Here is a 20,828-nt window from a genome sequence, read left to right as displayed (position 1 = left end):
CTTCCCTTCCTCTCCCGGCCACTGGTGAGAGGCGGATGCAGGAAGCGATAGAATGAATACCAGGTGGTCTCTACGTAGGTGGCTGAGAGAGAGAGAGAGAGAGAGAGAGAGAGAGAGAGAGAGAGAGAGAGAGAGAGAGAGAGAGAGAGAGAGAGAGAGAGAGAGAGAGAGAGAATCATGGGTAATGTCTGAGTTTAGTTGGGTGAGAGGAAGTGGCCAGTGGGAGAGAGTGGAAGGCTTTGATGAGAAAAAAAAGTCTAATATAAAGAAATGAGAAGCTGGGTTTGTTTATGTAAGATGCAGTTGTATATATAAAAAGAAATCACCAATAAGCAAATAGTATGATGTAAAATAAAAAAAAAAAATTATACCAAATATTTAATTAGATGAATAGATAAAACTTCCCAGCATGTTACAATATCTTTTGTAGTTTAACATAATTACGTTTTATACTTTGGAGTTATAATATATTTTACTGCAAGAGAGAGAGAGAGAGAGAGAGAGAGAGAGAGAGAGAGAGAGAGAGAGAGAGAGAGAGAGAGAGAGAGAGAGAGAAAGCCTAACGTACTTTTTTTGTGAAGGAGAGAATAAGAGGAAAAGAGGGAAGGAGAAGGGAGGTGGAAGGATAACATAGCCCTTATTTCGGGGCTAGTGGGGGGAGGGGAGGTGAAGGAGCTGACGTCATCATTAGCAGGAGGAAGCGAGGGGAACACTTACGGAATGCTAATGATTACTGGTTGTGGTCGTGACTGTGGTGGGGGTCGCTGCTCCCCCGGGCGCCTCCCTCTACGCTTTCTTTATTATAGGGAGGGTTCACGTGTAATGAGCCAGTACTTTGAGACGCCAAGGGGAAAGAGGACGATCTCCTGGAGAATCTGTGTCACAAAATCACGTGTCAATTCGTAAAATAAAACAACAACATAATTAAGTGAATGTATAAATAAATAAATCATGAAATAAATGAAAAAAAAAGTTTCGTTTATCTCTCTGGAAAGTTTCATAAAGATCATTCGTCTATTCCTCCAAAATCCCCCCCAAAAAATAATAATAATAATAATAAATAAATAAATAAATAAAATCTTTAACTTACAAAACATTATGAAAACACCAGTCATTCGCTTCATTCCTTAGATAATACAAAAAAAAATGTCCATCACCCATCCACACACACACACACACACACACACAAAAAAAAAAAAATAAATAAATAAGAAAAAAGTCGCTCGTAAAGCAATTAATGACCAGATATTTGTTAATTCCTAAATAATCCACAAGAAGAAGAATTCATCCCTATAGAATCCTTATAAAATCACAAAAGAATGGCGGCGCTACATGTACTCGTGTTAACAGCGTCTTAAAATAATTCACAGACTCATGATAAAAAAAAAAAAAAATATTTAAGTGTACCGAGAAAGCCCAGTTTAAATGAAAAAAGAAAAAAAAAGACGATCAATTTCTTTTCTTTTTCTTTTCTTTCTTTTTTTCCTGATAGTGGTGGAAGTGAGAGGTCAATGAGGGGTCGAGGAGCGGTAATCAAGGATGGGTGAATGGAAGGTAACGGTTAATGAGTTACAGGCTGCTAATGTGCTGCGTGATATCCCTCGTTAGCTGGCCGTGCGGTCACCTGACAGGTGTGGCATCTCAAGGCGGAGCACTCAGTGGTTATTGAGGCTTGCCATGAGTGGATTTAAAAGTACATTAGTGCAGCCTTATTTTAATTATGTTCCACTGTACGTGACTGTCTGCCTCTCCAGAGGATGGGAGTGCAAGGAGTGGAAGGAAGCATTAGTACAACACTCACCCTTATTTTACGTTACAAAATAGTGAATCAAACAGCACTTTTGGTATACATTTTTCATCTTCCCTACTATAGTGATCATGAATGGCTTTACTGAGTCATGAGCTTAGTGTGATCATAAACTGCATGTGTGATCATTAACTACACATATACAATATTCTTTCACGTGCAGGAAAAAAAAGTATATGGTTCTTTTGTGGAGGCTGTGAGGTAGGTTTTCCTGAGTCATGAAGTTAATAAGCTACACCGGTACACTTGATATTCAATAATTCCCAGCCTTATTTTACGTGGGAACTAAAGACATCACCATGCATACTTAACTTTTGTGCTTCTCTTCCTCCTCTCACTTCCCAGACGCCGTGAGTGACTTTACTGAGTCGTTCCCGAGGACAACTCAACACATCTGGCAATAATTATGTTGTTAGTCCATCTAATGAGTCCTGGGCGAGTTGACCTTTTGTTGACGGGGAACACTGATGATCCTATACCTGTACTGATGACTCGAGGGAGTGTAGGTGATATGAGGGGGTACACGCTGGGGGACCGAGAGGGAGGGAAGGAGACGGCTGACCTGTTGGGAGTGCTCTGTGCCCTTGTGGTGACAAAATGGGGGATGTGTAGTAAGAATGAATGGGGAAGGGAAAAGTAAATGAAATAGATATGGGGTGGACAGACAATGATATACTGAGTAAGTGATGAAAGGAGACATAAAACAATCTTGGGAAAACATAACCAAGTCTGAGTAAATATCTAGAAAAAAAAAAAAAAAAAAAGAGGTAAAGTGAAATTTTACAGTAATGGAGTTGAGTCAAAGAGGAGAAAATATTGCGTGTTGTATTCTTGGGTGTAAATAAAAGACTTGCACCAATTAAGGGATTTCAAGAGGAGCAGGTACAGTAGAGCAGTACGTGAGAAGACACAGTGCCTCACAAGACATAGCTGAGCTTAAGCTTGGCTCGTAAGCGTACAACCATCTAACCACTGCAATCCCGCGGTGGTCCACTTGTGAGCTAAACCAGGGAAGACTAACCAAAAGTCCCGAACCAAATATGACCCAAATGAATCACAACATGAAAAGAAGAAAACAGATGAAGCCCCAACAACAAAATGAGCAAAATGAACGTAGAAAAACAATGAGACAATAAATCATTACAACATAATAACTGCTGTACAATATCATAACACCGACTGAATGACGAATAGAAGAGAGAAAGAGGGGGAGAGGGAGAGAGAATCGCCTCGAGACAGGATGTAACTCTGATAACCAGCGTGGCCTGAGGAAGAGCACCCCTCCCCCCCTATCCCTCCATTTGTGTTTACTTATTGAGCCTCGTCACAGATAATGAGCGTCGCCTCCCTCGTCTTTTCACCTGCCTGGCTTGTGTTTCAGGGCCGCCATTACACCGCCAGAGGAAGCAAAGGACTATGAGGGACTATAGTGCGCTATGAAGGCCTAGGAAATAAATATGAGTCATGGATAACGCTTAATTTAGCAAAAATGGAACTTCTATTTTCACCTCCCTCCTCTCTCTCTCTCTCTTGGCAAGTAACCACACCCACACTCTCGCTAGTTTGGCGTGATGGATCAGGACACCGCAGTGGCTCTGGGCTCAGGCTGCGGGTGTGTGTACGTGTTTGTCTTGGCCGAGTGCGTGTTGTCACTAGGCGGGGCGGAGGCCAGCGCCGCTCACAGGGCAGGTGTCGCTACGACCATGCTCGCCCTTTATGGCCTCACTACACATTACAGACTCCTTGGGAGTATCAAAGGGAAAGGTAAACGTCTGAAGACAATCATTGCTGTGGGGATTCAGAGAGGAGCAAGGACGAGTACTAATTCTGTAACATTACTTTAGAAGGTAAGATGACGTATTTACCCGATTTTACATGTTTTTTTTTTTTTTTTTTTTTACATTTACAAAACCAATGACCCAATGACTTAGTCACTCAAGTTATTAATTCAATAAACTTTCATTGCAGGTAGAAGAAAAAATATAGTCACCTGATTGGCTACACTGATTGGGAGGGGCGAACAAGCCGTGACCTGAGGTCGAGATGGGCGAGCCCGGGCAGGGGTCAGTCCACCTGGTGACTTGTGAGGGTCAGGACGTGAGCACGAGCGCGCCCGCTCACCTCCCCGCCATGCAGAAGACTTTCTACGAGACATACCCGGCCCAGCCGCCCTCCTACACCTCCTATTACGACAACGCCTTCAACAATGGCTATTCCTACGACGCAGGCTCGTGTGGACAGTATTACGACGAGTACGTGGACTACCGTGCAGCGTGCGGCCTGGCCTCCAACATGATGCCGCAGCACCTCATGATCGGCCAGGGCCCGCAGTCAGACTACTCCTCCTACATGAGCTCGCCGCAGCTGGGTTACTACGAGTCCAGCTTCACCAGGGACTATCCCGCCTGGGCGAGGGAAACGTCCCGCGGCCAGGGCAAGAAGAGCCCGGCCCCACTCTCCGCCACAGCCCATCTGACTCCCACTTCAGCTCAGGGCACTACGATACCCGCCACCCAGCATTCCCTTCAGCCGCCAGCACAGACGTCAACGCAGGCCAGCGTCCAGCAGCCCAGCGTGCAGCCGCCCCCGCCGCCTCAGGGACATCCTCCCACCGTTGTCACGCCGCCCAATCAACTCACGCCCATCTCTCTCCCGTCCGGTGCAGGTGAGTCACTATTGTTACAGTGTTGTGCGTGGGAGGGGGAGGGTGTGATTTCTACCGGGAGAATGTGTGTTCATTCGTAAACAAATATTTTCATAGAATTTACGGCAGCATCCATGTGGTTGTTGGCTATCAATAAAGGAGCAGCAACCTAACACTGAGGCACAGGCGTGCAACGTGACACGTCAACTGAAGTCCCTTCATCTTAATTCTCTTCCTCCTCCTCCTTTCCCCTCTTTTCATCTCCGTTCTGGTCCATATCTCCAGTAGCACAGAAGACACGAGTCACCTCTTACTGCTCCTTCACAGATCCTTTTCCAGTACTCTCCCACAGGCCTCACCAGTGTCCTTCAGGCGTGTGCAACTCTCCCTCGTCCCTCTTCCAGTCCACATTCTTCTGTCCTTCCTCGGGCAACTTTTAAGTAAATTTTCCGCGACGCGTAGTTCTGCTCGTCTGAGCTAAATTTCTTTCTATTCGAATTGAATTTGTCGACCTTTCCTGAGTTACATTTAGTGCGTCAGTTTTTCTTCTACAAAGATAAAAAAAAATCTGCGTCTTCTATTTCTAACTGCATGCAAATGCTAATTGTATGAAACATTTATACGTCCAGAGTTCATAGGCAGAGTGGATTATTCCTCTACTGCAGAGCTTTTAAAAAACAGTTCAGTCCTCAGGGTACAGAGCAAATATGATGCATGAAAATTACAAAAATTCTGCCTGTGCCGGGGGAGAGCAAAGCAGGCGGTATAAAGTGCTGAAACATTTCACAGAATGTTAACTCAAAGAAACACCTTTCAATCTCTATAATATAACAAACGATAACTAACTGAATGAAACTCAGAGGCAGTCGGAGAGTCAACACTTGCCTGTAGCTGCCGAAAATTTCTTTACTTTAAATATGTATCAGACTTTCAATTACAGTGGCACGAAGTTGTCACAATAAACTCATTGCGGCACATGTTCACACGTCATCGCCTCGTGCCGGCCAAGGCGTAATTGTTTGATTGCGTCCATCTTTTAAGTTCACGGCCAGACCACGTAATCTTCACCATGCTGTCTTTGAGGGACGAACTATTACGTCTCTCTCTCTCTCTCTCTCTCTCTCTCTCTCTCTCTCTCTCTCTCTCTCTCTCTCTCTCTCTCTCTCTCTCTCGTACACGTCAGACAGGCAGGAAACGCATCACATCCCAATTACTTCTATTCAGTCTCAGTGCGTCTCGATAACTCTCCTTTACCTCCAGCGTCGTCCCTTCCCTCTCGTTTCCCTCGCTTCCTTTTTCTCCTCCTCCTCTTCCTGCTCCCCCAAGGCCCTTCCAACACCTGTTCAAGTGGGTGCCGGGTGATCCAGTGGGCCGCGGAGGATCATCACTCAGCCCCACCGCCGTGCCATTCTTCGAGACAGCGGACCCGACTCTCTGGCACTCCATCACCCGCCCAGTCATCATCTGACACTCCCGCTACCAGTGCCATATTTTACGCTAGCTTGGGAGGGAGGGAGGGAGGAGAGGCCGGATGGAAGGAGGATAAGGGGACTGGAGAAGGGGAGTAGACACCGTTTGCGGATTCCCTAACATCGATTTTTCTTCTTTTGGGAACTGTGACACGGTGAGGAAACAATTTGATTACGTGGGAGGTTTTATCGGCGGTTTCTTTATGGGTTGTGGTGGGGTTTGTGAGGGAAGGTTAGAGGCAGAGGCAGAGGTTGATTATTTATTGTGTGTCTCCTGGACCGGGGAATGGGACGGAGGGAAAGGGGGACGAGGAAGGATACGGTGAGGGGAGAAAGTTTGATGTTGGTGTGAATGAAGGAAAGTGTTGATGGTGGTTTTTGTTGATGTGTGGATAGAAGAGAGGTGTGTACGCTGAAGAGAAGGACGAAGGGAAGGGAAATGCCAGGAATGTACGAACGTAAATTCTTCACGCTCAGTTAAATTCAATAGCTGGATTTAAAGAGAAAGAAATGAAAGATTCAGAAAATACGGCAGCAAATTCTCCACGTTAAGTTAGACACACCTCACCGTATAAGTACATGAAAGAAAACTAGAAAACGGAGAATACCTATACCTGCAAATGTGTTACTACCCAACCCTTTTATCCCAATCTTAGACAGATAAGAGAAGATTAGACAGATTTATGAATGGGATGATAGGTGAAAACAGGTAAGTATGTTTCATAGAGGGACAGCCACGTGTAGGCCTGATGGCTTCTTGCAGTTTCCCTTATTTCTTATGTCCTAGACCCCATTTCATTTACTATCAATTCCACACCATCTCTTATACTTAAACGGGAAAACTAGGAATATTTTTCATCACCAAAATACAAATTATTCAACCCTTTCACTTCCCTAATTCACTATCAATGCACCACTACCGAGTGTACACAAACAGAGAAACAGGGAGTATTTTTATCACCAAATACAAACTTTTTAACCCTTTCACTTCCCAATCCGTCTCCCTCCACTACAGACAAAAACAATAAACCAACCCTGAATCTTGGAAGGGCGGAGAGCGGGGAGGGGAGATTGGGGAGAGAAAGAGAGAGTGAGGAAGGGAGGGGCTGTGGCGGGGCTGGACATCTGACCCCTCCACAGAGCCGCGGGGGACACGGACAAAATTAATTCCTGCTTCGATTTTGTCAATGGGCTGTGATGGATCGGGCCGCGGCTCCCCACCACCCACAGACGGACCTATTTCTCTTCCGCGCCGCCCTTGTTTACACCACTGTTGTCCCCCGGCGCTTTTCTTTACCTCCTTTCTCGTCGCCTTGAGGGTTTCCTTAATTCCTGATAATTTGGTGGTTTTTTTTATACGATTTTTTCTTATACGATTTGGATTTTCCTTTTAATATTTGATGGTTTTGGGGTCTCGTAATTTTACTTTTTTTATTTATTTATTTATTCATTTTTTTTTTATAATTGTCCATTGATATATATATTTTTTTTCATTGTGTTCTTTTAATATCTGATGATTTTGGGTCTCTCTCTTGTAATTTTATTTTTCTATTTTTTTTTTAATTATACATATTGATATTTTTTTTATTTCATTATGTGTTTCTCTTAATATCTGATGATTTTAGCTCATTTCCTTTGTATATTGTTTTCTTTTTTTTTTTTTTCTTAATATCTTACAATCTATGTTTTCTTATTATATTTCGTGTTTCTTAGAGTACCAAATAATTTAGCCCTTTTTTTTTTTCTTCTTTGTCACCTTTCAGTTTCTCTTAATACTTCTTGATTTAGCTTTCTGTTTTTCATATCGCGTCTTGCGGTTTTCTTAACGTCCAGTCCCTTTAGTCTTCCTTACGTTCTTGTTGGTATGTTGTGACGCGTCTTGCTAACAAATACAGGTAACTCAATTCTGCTGATTTTAGTGGGTCAGTAATATGATAGTGAAGCCGTGAAGCTCTTTATCCTCTCTCTCTCTCTCTCTCTCTCTCTCTCTCTCTCTCTCTCTCTCTCTCTCTCTCTCTCTCTCTCTCTCTCTCTCTCTCTAAGAAAACTCAAAATTGACACGTTTTACCACTTCACATAATAAATTCAAGTAAAAATGAAGAAACACGCTTTAATCACCTTTATAACAACCTCTAAAACAGCCTACAAAGAGAGCATTTCCCTCCCTCACAACGCCCCAACAATGCGGAGGGTTTGTGTAGAGTCAAGATTTTACGGTAATGCAGTTTCGTGATTCATGGGATTGATTTTGTGCCTGATTTAAAGATTTCTATTTCTGGAGGCACGGGGAACAGAGGAGTATGCGTCACAACACGAAGGCCGCGGCTGGAACAATTGAGTGATCGTGGAAGCGAGGGACAGAAAGAGGGAGGAGGCTGAACACAGAGAAAGAGGAATGTCTCTCTGCCGAGGCATAAACTGGAGCTGGGAGAGACGCGACTGAAACATGATTCATTGACAACAGCTGTCTGCCTCCCTTCCTTCCTTCCTTCCTCCCTTCCTCTCTGTCTTTCCTTACCTTACTCTCTCTCCTCCTCTCTTGTCCTCCATATTTCTACTTGTTTTTATTCGCTTCTTCGTCTTTATCTTTCTACTTCTTATTTTCTTGTGTTTTGTAAGGTATTTTTTGATGTGTTACCGTTGTTCTGCTTTTAATCTTTTCTTCCTCCTCCTTTTCTGTTCTCCTTTTATTAGTCAAGATTCCGCGTCTTCAGTACTTGCTTTCTTCTTTTTTATTCCTTTTTATCTTCGTCATTATCCACCTCTCTTGTTTGCTCTTCTCCTCTCACTCTCCACACATTCGCGGTCAATATTTGCTCTCTCTCTCTCTCTCTCTCTCTCTCTCTCTCTCTCTCTCTCTCTCTCTCTCTCTCTCTCTCTCTCTCTCTCTACCCTTTTCCTTTAGTTTTACTCGACATCTATTCCATCATTTTCTTTCCATGAACGTATAACTTAAGAAATCTTGTATTTTTTTGTTTTTAAGTTAACACAAAAGCTACTTAATTACTGTAGAAAAGAACCGCTCGTACACAAACTCTACACACACTGTGGATCAAAGTACAAGTTACATTAGTTATGCATCAGTTTTGTTCGTGAAGCAGCTCCTCTTCCAACGCGACGTGAATCCTGAAGTCAGAAAATGCAAGCTGTGTTGAATTCCTGTTTTCTGTTGTAAATTTAGCATCATCGAATTACGTGATTTGATGTTTGTTTTGGTGGCACCTCAATATTTTTATTTCTTATCAGGCGTTCTTATCTAGTTCAGTCTCAGCGTAATACATGAATTTTCTTTGCTATTAGTTTAAAAAAAAATGTATAAGTGAAATGCGAGATCCAATATGGCTTCCTTTTTATTTAATAACTGAATCTTTCCACACTTTTTGGCTCTTGGCTGAACCTGATCTAATAATGCTTTTAGTGAACCACTTTTTTCACCATCCTTTTTCATAACAATCCACTGGGCAATAACCACCAACGCCGCGGTTAAAAGTAAGGAAAGGGAAACCACACCTGTTCTTGAAAGCCCTTCCAGCTTTACCTTGTTTCTGTCCCTCGTGCGTCCCTCGCCGCCGACACGCAAACACCGATGAGGAAGCACAAAGGCGCCATGTTGACCGCCAGCGCCAGCGAGGGACGCCCCTACAACTCCCTTAATAAGTAAACCTTCGAAAAAATACTCTCTTCTACCCCTTGTGTCAATACTGGCGGTGACAAACCCTCGCCGCGGCCTATGATGAATGTGCGCCGCTGAGGCATCCCTGAAAACTACGGGAAAAAAATACTAATAAAAAATAAATCCAGAAAAATGTAAAATGGCGTAAAAACGTAAAAAGCTCTGGAATTTTAGGCGAAGGGGAGAAAAAATATAAAACTGAAACTTTGGATGGTGGATTTGTTTTTATATATATATATGGAAAAAGACACGAATAACAAGGTACTATATTTAAATCCAAACTAATGTATATAAACTGTGCACATTACTGACGCTATATGAGTAAAGATGAAATAAAATAAAGCTATGTATAAAAAAAAAAAAAAACAAATCGACGGTGAATATAGATAAAAAAAAAATCTGTATACAAACAATCATTAATGGACAATCACTTACCTTTACTGAGACTATACAAGTAAAAAAAATGAATAAAACAAATATTCGCATAAAAAAATAACAAAATCTACAATAAACACGAATACAAAATCAAAATATGAGCCAACAATAACCCAGTATCTTATTTTTGCCTGATGAATACGTTAGGGACACGCGATAAATGTATGCAGTCACGTCTCGGGGCTGTGGAGGCGATACTAGAGAATGATACAGAAAGAAGGATGAAGGAGAAAGAGGTAGGAAGCTTAAGAAGGAGGAAATGCAGTAGGAGTGGTAGAACACGGAGGGAGAAGGATGTGGTGGTGATAGGAGAAAGAGGAGGAAGAGAAGGAAGGAAGATTAAGAGGAGGAAAGGTAGTATGAGCAGTAGTAGAAGAGGAAGAAGGAGGAAGAGGAGGAGGAGGGAGTGAGGAAGGGATGGTAGGCGGGAGGCTGAGGAGGCGTAGGGAGGTGGGAGAAGGAGGACTGGAGTGAGGAGGGGAGAGGGATGGAGAGGGAGGCGTGAGATGGAGGGCTGGAGAGAGGAGGAGAGGGAGAGAGGGGGAGAGGGAGGGGCAGGATCCAGGCGGCCACCAGGTGACGTGGTTTGGTCAGGTTGTGTCAACAGTGTGTGTTTAAATTGAACCGACACACTGTTCACTAACACAACCTCCTCATACCCACTGTTTAACGCTATATTTACCGGCGTGGGCCAAAAATATCATCCATTTAGCGATCATATGCCTCGTCTTACACCTGACAAGCGCCGCCTCAAGGACACTGCTTCACCTCAACGAGCGACGCGGAAAACGAAACCTCCAACACCGCCCGACTGTCCCGAATCGCCCAAACGAAGCCGCGGGTTGAGGTTTCGAACTGTTCATTTCACTTTTTTGCTTATCTTAGTGCCATTATTTACTCCTAATCCACCAACACAACTTCAAAGGCTCCCCGCTAAGTAAAGACAAAGAAAAAATCCTGGAGCTGTCATGCAACCTTCCGCTATTTTGTGTGATGGGCGGACTTTGTACTGAAGAGTGACAGTGTGGCGTTGGGGAGCAGGAGGAGGAGAAAGAGGAGAAGTGTAGACTGTCTGCAAGGGAGGGGAGGCTGTATATTGAGGGGTAAGGAATGGGAGGGACGGGAAGAGGAGGAGGAGGAGGAGGAGGAGGAGAAGGAGGAGGAGAAGAGAGCTGCCGGGGGAAAGGAGAGGAAGCTTTCACATAGAGAAGAGGAGCGGCTGGAAGATGGAAGAAGGCGAGGGTTGTGAGAGGGAAGAGGAAGGCTGGTGATGGAAGAGTTGACATCAGAAGGACGTGCGTATTATATTTATTGGTGGGATTGGAAAATTATGTGAATTAATATATAGGAGTACACAGGCATACGCAAGGAGAACAGATAGGTAGATTTGCAGAGAGGGAGGAGTGGGGGTGTACGAGAGAGAGAATGAGGGATGCGAGTGGGGAAATTAAGGGCTGAAAGATGGACAAAGTGAGGTCTAGGAAGAAGAGAAGGATGAAAGATGAAAAAAAAAAGATAAGCGGTTTTAAGAGAAAGAGAAAATGGGTAATCAGGAGGGAATGAGAGGGAAGAAGCTATATTTAAATACATACGGAAAGGAGATATTAGAGAGGACGGGGGAACTTGCTTTGGAGAACGAAAGGAGGAGATAATCAGGAATAAGAGGAGACAGTTAAATCCAAGAGGAAAAGATAAAAAAAAAAAAAAGAGCTGTACAGAGTTGAAAAGAGAACATCATAGAGCAAAGAAAGGAGAACCAGACCAATATGAAACCTGCTAGCATTACCAGACGCTACTTCTTCCACCGAAAAACTGTCGTGAGCCAGGATCGAACCCACAACCTTCAGGCCGCGAGGTGAGGACTGTTCAAGAGCCACTCATGCAAGGAGGTAGGGAATCTAAGAAGATGAAGAGGAAGTAAGAGGAGCGTTTTCGAAAGCAAGAGGCGGGTTGGGATGTGAGGAATACTAGGGATGACTGGGAGAGTGAGGGAGAGGGACGGCAGGGGCAGGAGGCAGGGGGCACAGGGGGGCACAGGGGGCTGGTGTCCTTGGTGGCGTGATGGCAGGCTACGGGACGAGACTCCGTTTATCGATCACCTCTCACTCACTTCTCTCCCTCTCCCTGACACATCGTGCAGTGACGCCACTCTCATTCCGTGCGGTCCCCTCAAAGCTAATATGGGAGTCTTCCTTACTGCCATGTCTCTGTTTATGCCGTTCAGTAAGTCTGTCTCTAATAATACTACGTTCTTTTTATCTGTCTGCTTGTTATTTAGACGTGTATTTTATTTATTTATTTTTTTCCCTTGTCATTTGGCTTCTTTCTTTTCTACAGCCGTAATAAAATTGATGTAATGATAATGTATTGCAGTTTATATCAATTATGTATTTTTTTTTTTCGTAGGAATGGAAGTACACAGACAAAAATTAACTGTGTTCTCAAGCCAATGAACCAAAGGATATTATTTTCCTCCGCAGAGTGTAGAAAATGTTGATGCACTCCCGACTCTTAATAATGAAATGCGTTACGTCTCAGTTAAACGTAATACTAGTTTTAGAAATGCTGGTTGGTATCTGTGACGTGTAAAGATTGATTATTTACGTATATCAGTTCCTGGACACACAAAACACACACACTTACTCGATATATGTGTAAGTTTTATCTTCCTTCCATTCATTCCATCATTCAAATTCTTCCTTGCATTATTCCCTGCCTTTGTAGAGTGAACGAATTCATATTACTGTCCTTTTCATTCTTTCTGTCATGAAAATACTTCGATTCTTTACACACACACACACACACACACACACACACACACACACACACTGGAATACTAAATCTGACTTTTTTCCTTAATTCCTTCCATTATTTAAAGTTTTCCCATATATCAGTAAATTCATATAAACCATTTTTTTTTCCACATAACATATTTCCCATCAATAAACATACCCATCTTAACTATTACTCTATTCCACATATCTGTACAGTATCACTTGTATTATTTTCCACAAAGTCCACCTCCGCCGCCGTGTCTTTAATGCCTGACGCTTGAGTTTCCTCCTACCACACACACCTTCACCCCTGTCCACCTGACCTGTCTCTCCCCGCGCTGGGTACATACGAGAGTAACCATCCGTCCCATTGTTTAAGGGATCGAGTGCTTTCAGACACTTACTCGAGATGGATCGTGGAGGGGAGGAAGAGTGTTCGCGTGGAGAGGCAGTGAAGTGTGGGGCGAGGAGACTGGAAGGGTGGGAAGTGGGGCGGGGGACAGGGGAGCATAGGGAGGGTTTACTGACGGAAGAGACGCGAGCAGACAGAGAGGGTAAGACAGACAGAGTGGGTCAGAGGGGGAGGAGTGACTGATGTCTGGCTGTGCTGCGGGGGAGGTGGGGGTACTGCTGGAGAAGTCTTGCAGGGGTCTCTGTGTTATTCTCTCTCTCTCTCTCTCTCTCTCTCTCTCTCTCTCTCTCTCTCTCTCTCTCTCTCTCTCTCTCTCTACTCTGCTGTCTTAGAACATTCAATTTCCTTAAAAAAAATGACTGTCAGAGAAAACAAACAATAACAAATTTAACACTCACGTCACGCCCAATATGAGCTTTTCTGCTCACTCAGGCACAGGAAGCAGGTGGTGGTGGTGGTGGTGACTGTCCTAGTGCGTGTCTGCTTCCTGTGGTGGGCTGGTGTTGGCTTCCTCTCCTGGGAACTGTAAACAAGGAATAAACAGTAAACAAACAGGGAGGTCGCGTCTGTTGTGGGTAGCGAGAGCCGCCCCTCGACTCTCCCTGGCCGGAGGCGGGAGAGGGAAGGGCGGGGGGAACACGGGGTGTGGGACAGGGAGGAAGGGTTGTGGGAGGGATGGGGAAGAGAACAACTATGTACTTGTGGTTATGGAAAATGACACATCTGAGTAATGTATATCTAAAATGTCTTGTTTGTATGTTTGAACTGATCTGATTCTTTAAATATCATTATCATTAACATTGTTAATATCATTACTTATATAATCATTACTGTTATGATAATAATGATAATAATAATAATAATAATAATAATGATAATAATAATAATTATCATTATTATTATTATTATTATTATTATTATTATTATTATTATTATTATTATTACTATTATTATTATTGTCATCATCATCATCATCACCATCACCATCATCATCACCCCTCTTTTTCTTATTATTATCATTGTCATCATCATTCATCATCACCATCATAATGATCACTATAACCATTAAGACACTTGTGCTGCTGGAGTGTTCTTGCTGGGGCTTGTGTGGGGCGAGGCCAAACGATATACTAATGAATATACTGTGTTCTCAGATTACGGTGAGAGTGGCGAGGGCGGCGTCGCCGGCGGGGTGGGTGGCCAGGGCGGGGTTCCAGGCGCACCCACCAAGCGTGCCCGCACCGCCTACACCTCTGCCCAGCTGGTGGAGCTGGAGAAGGAATTCCACTACAACCGCTACCTCTGCCGGCCCAGGAGGATCGAGATGGCTGCGCACCTCAACCTTTCAGAGCGACAAATCAAAATCTGGTTCCAGAACCGTCGGATGAAGTATAAGAAGGAGCAGAAAGCCAAAGGATGCATCGACAAAGGCCCCAGCTCCCCCTGTGCCTCCCCAGCGACATCCGTGCCGCCCATGTCTCCCTCAGGGGACATGTCCACCATGCCTGCAACTTCCCAGTGCCACGCAGGCTCCTGCCACGGCCCAGGCCTCTCCGGGGCGCCACACAGCCAGCTGCCGCCTCGCCTCCAGCAGCAGCACCTACAGGACGCCCGTCACTACCTGCCGCCCAACACCTGCGCAGGGCCCAAGCAGCAACTCGGCCCCAGCATGGCCACCATGTCCGGCCCGCACGGTCAGATGGGACATTTCCTGGGATCTCAGACTTACTCGCACACCGCGGCCATGTCTGAGGCCCTGCCCCTGGGGCTTTCCCTTCCAACGTCAGGACACCAACAAATGCAACAGCAGCACCAGCAACATCCACACCAGCAACATCCTCATCAACAGCAACATCACCAGCAGCAGCAGCAGCAGCAGCAGCAACAACAGCAGCAGCAACAATCACAACAACCACATCAACATCAGCAGCAGCGGCAGCCGGTGGCTCCTCACGTGCAGGATGGACACCACGACCGACACATGAGCTGCCCGTGTCCGCCGTCACTGCAGGACTACCCTCCGTGTTCCCTCACCCCGCTGCCGCCCCATACCACGCAGCCCCTCACACCCAACATGGCTCAGGATGTCAAAAAGACGATGGGGTGGGCTGTGCCTTCCCTTCAAACCCCCATCACTACCTCAGCGATGACCAGCCTCGCCAACAGCTATCCGTCGCCGCCCCATGACAACGAGGACGAGCTGGTGTCACTCTAGCCGCGCTCTGACGCGCCTCTCCCCGTCGAGCTTTTGCCAGGCTTGACTGCACCTCCCAGTGCTGCCACATGGTGGATGTCCGTGTCTTCCCAGTCAGCCTATCAACCGAATTATGATTGTGATTAACTTTTGGGCCTTAGCGTGTAAGTAGTAGTCACTAGGTGATCAGTAGCGTGTCGTGGATTTTCCTGTAAATAGTGTTTGTTAATATCCTTACTATGTTAAATAAAAACCGTGACAACAGTGTATCATAAGGCTTTTAGCTCCATCACCTTCTCTGAGCAGCAGTGGAAGCAGCGGCAGCGGCGGTACAGGGCTGGGAAAACAGAGGTGATAGTAGCAGCTGTCAGGAGAGAAGGGTGGAGGCAGGCAGGGCAGCCCCAAGGGTCCGTCAGCCAGCTCAGGGACGCGACACTCGCCCTCAGTCCCCGATAAATACATCAGTTACCCCCGAGGCCGGTGACGAGCCGCTGGGCCACAGATGACAGCCAGTTGTATTCAAAGGTTTACTGAGAGCTCGGCGTAATGTGCGTAATGCTCGCCTATTCACAAAGGTTTCCCACATTGTATCGCTGAAATTCAGATAGTTTAGTATATAGGAGTTGTTTTAACGCCCTCTCGGGATCTCAGGTAAAGATTTTTCGTAAACATGGATGGAAGGGCGGCGTGTGAAGAGTGCGAGTCTCGGGACACAGTCACACCGCTTTTACATGCGGCTGAATCATTATAAATAGTGATGTAGGTGCCGGAGTGAAGGCTGCAGAGTGTGTGGCGATGTCAACGTGTGATTGGCTGTGTCAGGGGGTGTGTCCTCATCCGTCATTGGTCGGCGATCCATCAACGGATAGAGACACTGGCTGACAGGAAGCCGTTCGGTTCGCCTCGTTTGGCCGCGGCCTGGGCTGTTAGTACCTAAATGCAATCATGTAGTTTATTGTAACTTCCACGAATATCAAGTGAGGGCAGTTTTTCTATACTCATTTACAATACTTACCGTGTTGAGTTGAGATCCAGTGGAGCAATTTCCTAACAATTTACGTGTGAATGATGATTGAGTCGATATTCAGCGTAATCGTCGGAACACAGATCGAAGCCCTTGATACAATCCAAAGCTCAGAGTTATTAAAACTTTCAGCTCTGAATGGAATTTGATTTTCCAATGTTTGAACTGGGCGAGAGATAAGATGGAAAACTCTACCCGATCAGCTGGTTTCATTATCAAACTAACAATTAAACTTTAAAACGAAGTCTGTGTTCCCGCTGAGAAAAGGAGAGAGAGGGGGAAAAAGTGGAAGGGTAAAAAATTCTTCATAGGCCGAGGCAAAGAGGAGAGGGAAGGGTGGGACAGGAGGGACGGTAACACACACACACACACACACACACACACACACACACACACACACACACACACACACACACACTTTGTATAAACGGTTATACTCTTTGTTAAATCCAACGCAAGCTGTTAACTTTATATGCACTCACAGTTAAATATGCAGATGATAAAACTATTTCTTTTCACCCCCAAAAATAGTAAGAGTCAGTCTCTCTCTCTCTCTCTCTCTCTCTCTCTCTCTCTCTCTCTCTCTCTCTCTCTCTCTCTCTCTGCATCAGGAGGCAAATGAACTCAGTCTACAGGCAAGGAACAAAAGGATGGAATACAGCATCTCCATCCTATGAAAAGTAGCTATTGTTTAACCCAGACGAATGCCTCCTCAGAATCCACGTTTACGATTCATCTTCCTCGCTGATGCCTTCCCCGGGTGGCCCACGCAGCGAGGCGCCTGATGGAGGGCTCCGCTGTCTACCTCACAGACTCAACGCACGCTACCAGGAGTGAATAAAAGAAAAACAAATAGAAAAAGAGATGAAAAACAAAGATAGAATGAAAAATCCCTTTCCATGTAGACATAAACCAAAATCTCAAAGGTGGGGAAGAGAATAGGCAGTAAAAAAAGTAGAAAAGGAGAGGAAGAACAGAAAGCTTGTGAGAGAGAGATGCGGGAGGGAAGGGAGAACAAAGATAAAAATAGTCGAGAAAACTCTAAAAGACAACAACGACGTAAACGATGCCTTTTCTTGGAGCTCTTTAATCTGGACGTGAAGTGTGTTGCCAAGGAGCCGAATAGGCCAATAAGTTGCTCTGATTCCGACAAATATCTGGAGAGTGCCCATCCCAAATCAGTTTTTATGCAAATCCGGCGCATAAATACTGGCTGCGCCCTCGTACCAAGACCACGCTAAGTCGGCTGCTCGTTCCCCCCCCGACTGTGCATGGGAATGACTAAAAATCACAACGTATTGGACTACTGTGCCCCGGGGGATATAGATGACGATAGTCAATACACACTTGCAGGGGACATCTTCGAGGGAGGGAGAGGAGGAATAGTAAGGGAAAAAAAGAAGTGGTGACTTTTGTGTGTTTGAGGAGGAAGAGAAGGAGGAGGACGACGACTGGGAGGCAAAGGTGGGCTAGAGAAGAGAGTTGGGTCCGTCCTTCATCCTCCGAGTCTGGTCTTAATTTATGGAAAGTTGAGGAGAGAAATGATTATGATTATAGCTGCCTCCAGGACCCTCACCTCGCCCCAGCTGCCTGTTCTTGACTCCGGCGGGACAGAGAAGAATTGTCCTGATGGTCGATTGAAAATTTGAGAATTCAGGGGCAAGAGGGTACGCCGTCAGGCTCAGGAGTCACGACTGTTGGGGCGGTGCGGGAGTACCTAGGCCACGGCGGGGGTAAGGAACCAAGGAACCAAGGAACCGTGAAGAGAACTGGAATTCGGTGAAATGAATGCATAACTTCCATGTGTTTTTATTGTAAGACATGGAAAGCACGTAAACTTAGCAATTATACGCAATCTTGAGGGACAGCGATAAATTATTTCTTATATTTATGATTTGTTATCCAGCATTTATTAGAATTACTAGCTTCTCAAACTATATTTAGAAACATTTATTAGCCTGCTGGTTGAGTGAACAACGTCACAATAACGGCGTCACGAACTAGAAAGAACCCAGGAGTAACAAAGCCCAAGTCCCCGTCAGCTGTCTCCTCCCCCGGGGCTCATCACTCGCCGATCATGTCTTAGTTTTTTCCCCCGTCAGGAGAAATATTCACCGTCAGGAGGGGCAGTGCGGGGGTGAAGCAAGACCCCATCACCATCTCTTCCTTTATAATCATTAGACACGAGCCTCACCCCGCCTATCTCCCCAGTACCTCCCACGGTAAAATAGGAGCCCTGTAGCCTTCTCCCAGGAATATCTATCTCCACTTTACAAACGCCGAAGCAGGATATCTTTCTCCCGCATACACGCTCCGGGGTTAAAACGATACGACTTTCCTTTATTTATTGAGTATCGGACTGAATTTGTCAATACCGTCCGTGTGGGGTGGGGCGTGGACCCCCATTATATTGTTTTTGAATGGGGGTGCCTCTGACGTGTAATGGTCGTCTTGGAGGTAGTGGGGGAGGTCAGGGAGCAGTGGAGGAGGAGGACGAGGAGAACTAGGAGTGGAAGTAGAATAAGGCTGTGAGGTGAAGGGGAAAAAGTGCACGGAAGACAAGGTTATGAGTGTGGGGCAGTGTGTTCATGTGGTGCTGTGTGGGTTACGTCAGGCATCCTCTGTGCGGTGGTTCAGTCCCTGATTTGCAGCGGAGGAAAGTATTACACATGCATTAGTCTATATGTTTCGAGGATGATGAGGTGTTGTGTGTATATGAACTAGGAACATGTGATGGCGGCGGCGGTGGTGGTGGTGGTGGTGGTGGTAGTGAGAGCAAGGAAGGAGCAAGGCTGGTGAGGGTGATGGGATGTGAAGTACCAGTAGGACGGAAGGGATGGTTAGGGTGATGGTTACGCAAATACGCAAATGGTATAAAATTATATCTAAACAAAGATCCATTGATGTATTTGGTTTAACTTATCAATTTACTTATTCATTACTATTTATCTTCTCTGCTGGTGATTCCGGACCAGTAACCATTAAAAGAATTTGTATTTATCTGTTATTAGCTTCATATTACTATACTTTTTTTTGTATCTGAAACTCTCTATATTTAATGAACAAAATATAATACAAGCGAGTTATTAAATTGGGGAGCCACAGATATCATTCGACGAGGCTACCACTTCTCCAGCCAGAAAGTCACTTCATACCTTCTGCTACTACTGTGACCGCTGCTGGATAGGATGAGAACAATACTAAATTAATTTGAGCCTAATTCGTACAAGTGAGGTGGTATCCTAGTAACATCTGAAAACACTGACACTAAACGAGGAACAGCTGGTAGAACTCTCTCTCTCTCTCTCTCTCTCTCTCTCTCTCTCTCTCTCTACGCGCTGTCTTCGTGCATGCAATATATAGGCAATGCAGACATGAATTAAAACTTCATGTTTGTGGTAACAGTAAAAATACCAGTAATAATGATGATGATGACGATGATGATAAACAACAACAACAACAACAACAACAACAACACTTTCGCAAGCAGGAAAACCTTACAGCCTAGTTCACGAGCCACAGCGTCACCGACAAATTAGGCTATAGTGAAGAGAACTGATTATCGTCGCTTATACCCATATGAATACACCAAACTTAATGGGATAATAATGGAAATATACGGTGGAACACTCCAGACTTATCTCACTTATGTAACTTAGACACATAATATAGTACACAAAATTAAATAGCACCCCCGTTGTCTTAATATAGAACCTTCTTCAAAGCCTGATATTCTCACAACGCAACAAACCACTATCCTTGCTGTCCTCTTTTTCAAAACCCGGTACTTCTTCAGTGAACAGGTAAATATGTAGGTTACGAAATAGCTGTTCTTGTTACTAAGTTCAGCCTTTTACTCAGTGCCAAGCCTCTCGTCACGTCTCACTGTTCTCTTACTTAGTGTCTTGATATTCTATTGAAACTTTGAGGTTCACTGAATAATACTGAGTCAAAGGCACTTACTTACCTTGATCCAAATAAAGAAAAATGTTATGATTTCGAGTAGTATCCTCACAATCCACTAGTTCACAATGGATAAGTAAACAATCACCGGCTGATCACCTGTTCATCCATTTTTTCTATACATTTTTTTCTGATTTGCGTAAAATGGATAGTACTAATTAGTATTAATAATTAATAAGTACTAATAACACTAGAAGGTGGAATAAAGATAATAAAATAACAAGTAATTATTATTTTGTAGTCAAGCTGCGTTCATATTTTGTATACATTGACCGAATATATCTAAAGTGCATATTGATTACCATTATTAATAATTTGTAAATGATAAAAATATATAGAAGGAAAATAATGCCACTGAAGATTGAAAAAAACAAGAATATAACAATGTGTTTTGTGTTATATAAGGACTGGTGGAGTATCAACGGTTGGCAGC

The 20,828-nt window shown here is 44.5% G+C and overlaps 1 protein-coding gene and 1 long non-coding RNA gene across 2 annotated transcripts; one reads left to right on the top strand and one right to left on the bottom strand.

Moving 5' to 3' along the window:
• Nucleotides 1–3,779: 3,779 nt before the first annotated feature.
• On the top strand, nt 3,780–15,677 carry LOC135107796 (homeobox protein Hox-B3a-like). Its single transcript, XM_064018101.1, has 2 exons — nt 3,780–4,472; nt 14,369–15,677. Exons 1-2 carry the CDS (start codon nt 3,851–3,853, stop codon nt 15,427–15,429), a joined length of 1,683 nt encoding a protein of 560 aa, XP_063874171.1. The 5' UTR covers nt 3,780–3,850; the 3' UTR covers nt 15,430–15,677.
• LOC135107797 (uncharacterized) lies at nt 13,628–20,501 on the bottom strand. The gene is made up of 2 exons (XR_010271993.1): nt 20,400–20,501; nt 13,628–13,737 (listed from the first exon to the last, which is right to left on the bottom strand). It is a non-coding gene; the product is annotated as an uncharacterized LOC135107797 (long non-coding RNA).
• Between the last annotated feature and the right edge of the window lie 327 nt (nt 20,502–20,828).

This window comes from Scylla paramamosain, chromosome 16, assembly GCF_035594125.1.
Source record: "Scylla paramamosain isolate STU-SP2022 chromosome 16, ASM3559412v1, whole genome shotgun sequence".
NCBI classification, from domain to species: Eukaryota; Metazoa; Arthropoda; class Malacostraca; order Decapoda; family Portunidae; genus Scylla; species Scylla paramamosain.
This window is presented reverse-complemented; position numbering and strand designations above follow the sequence as displayed.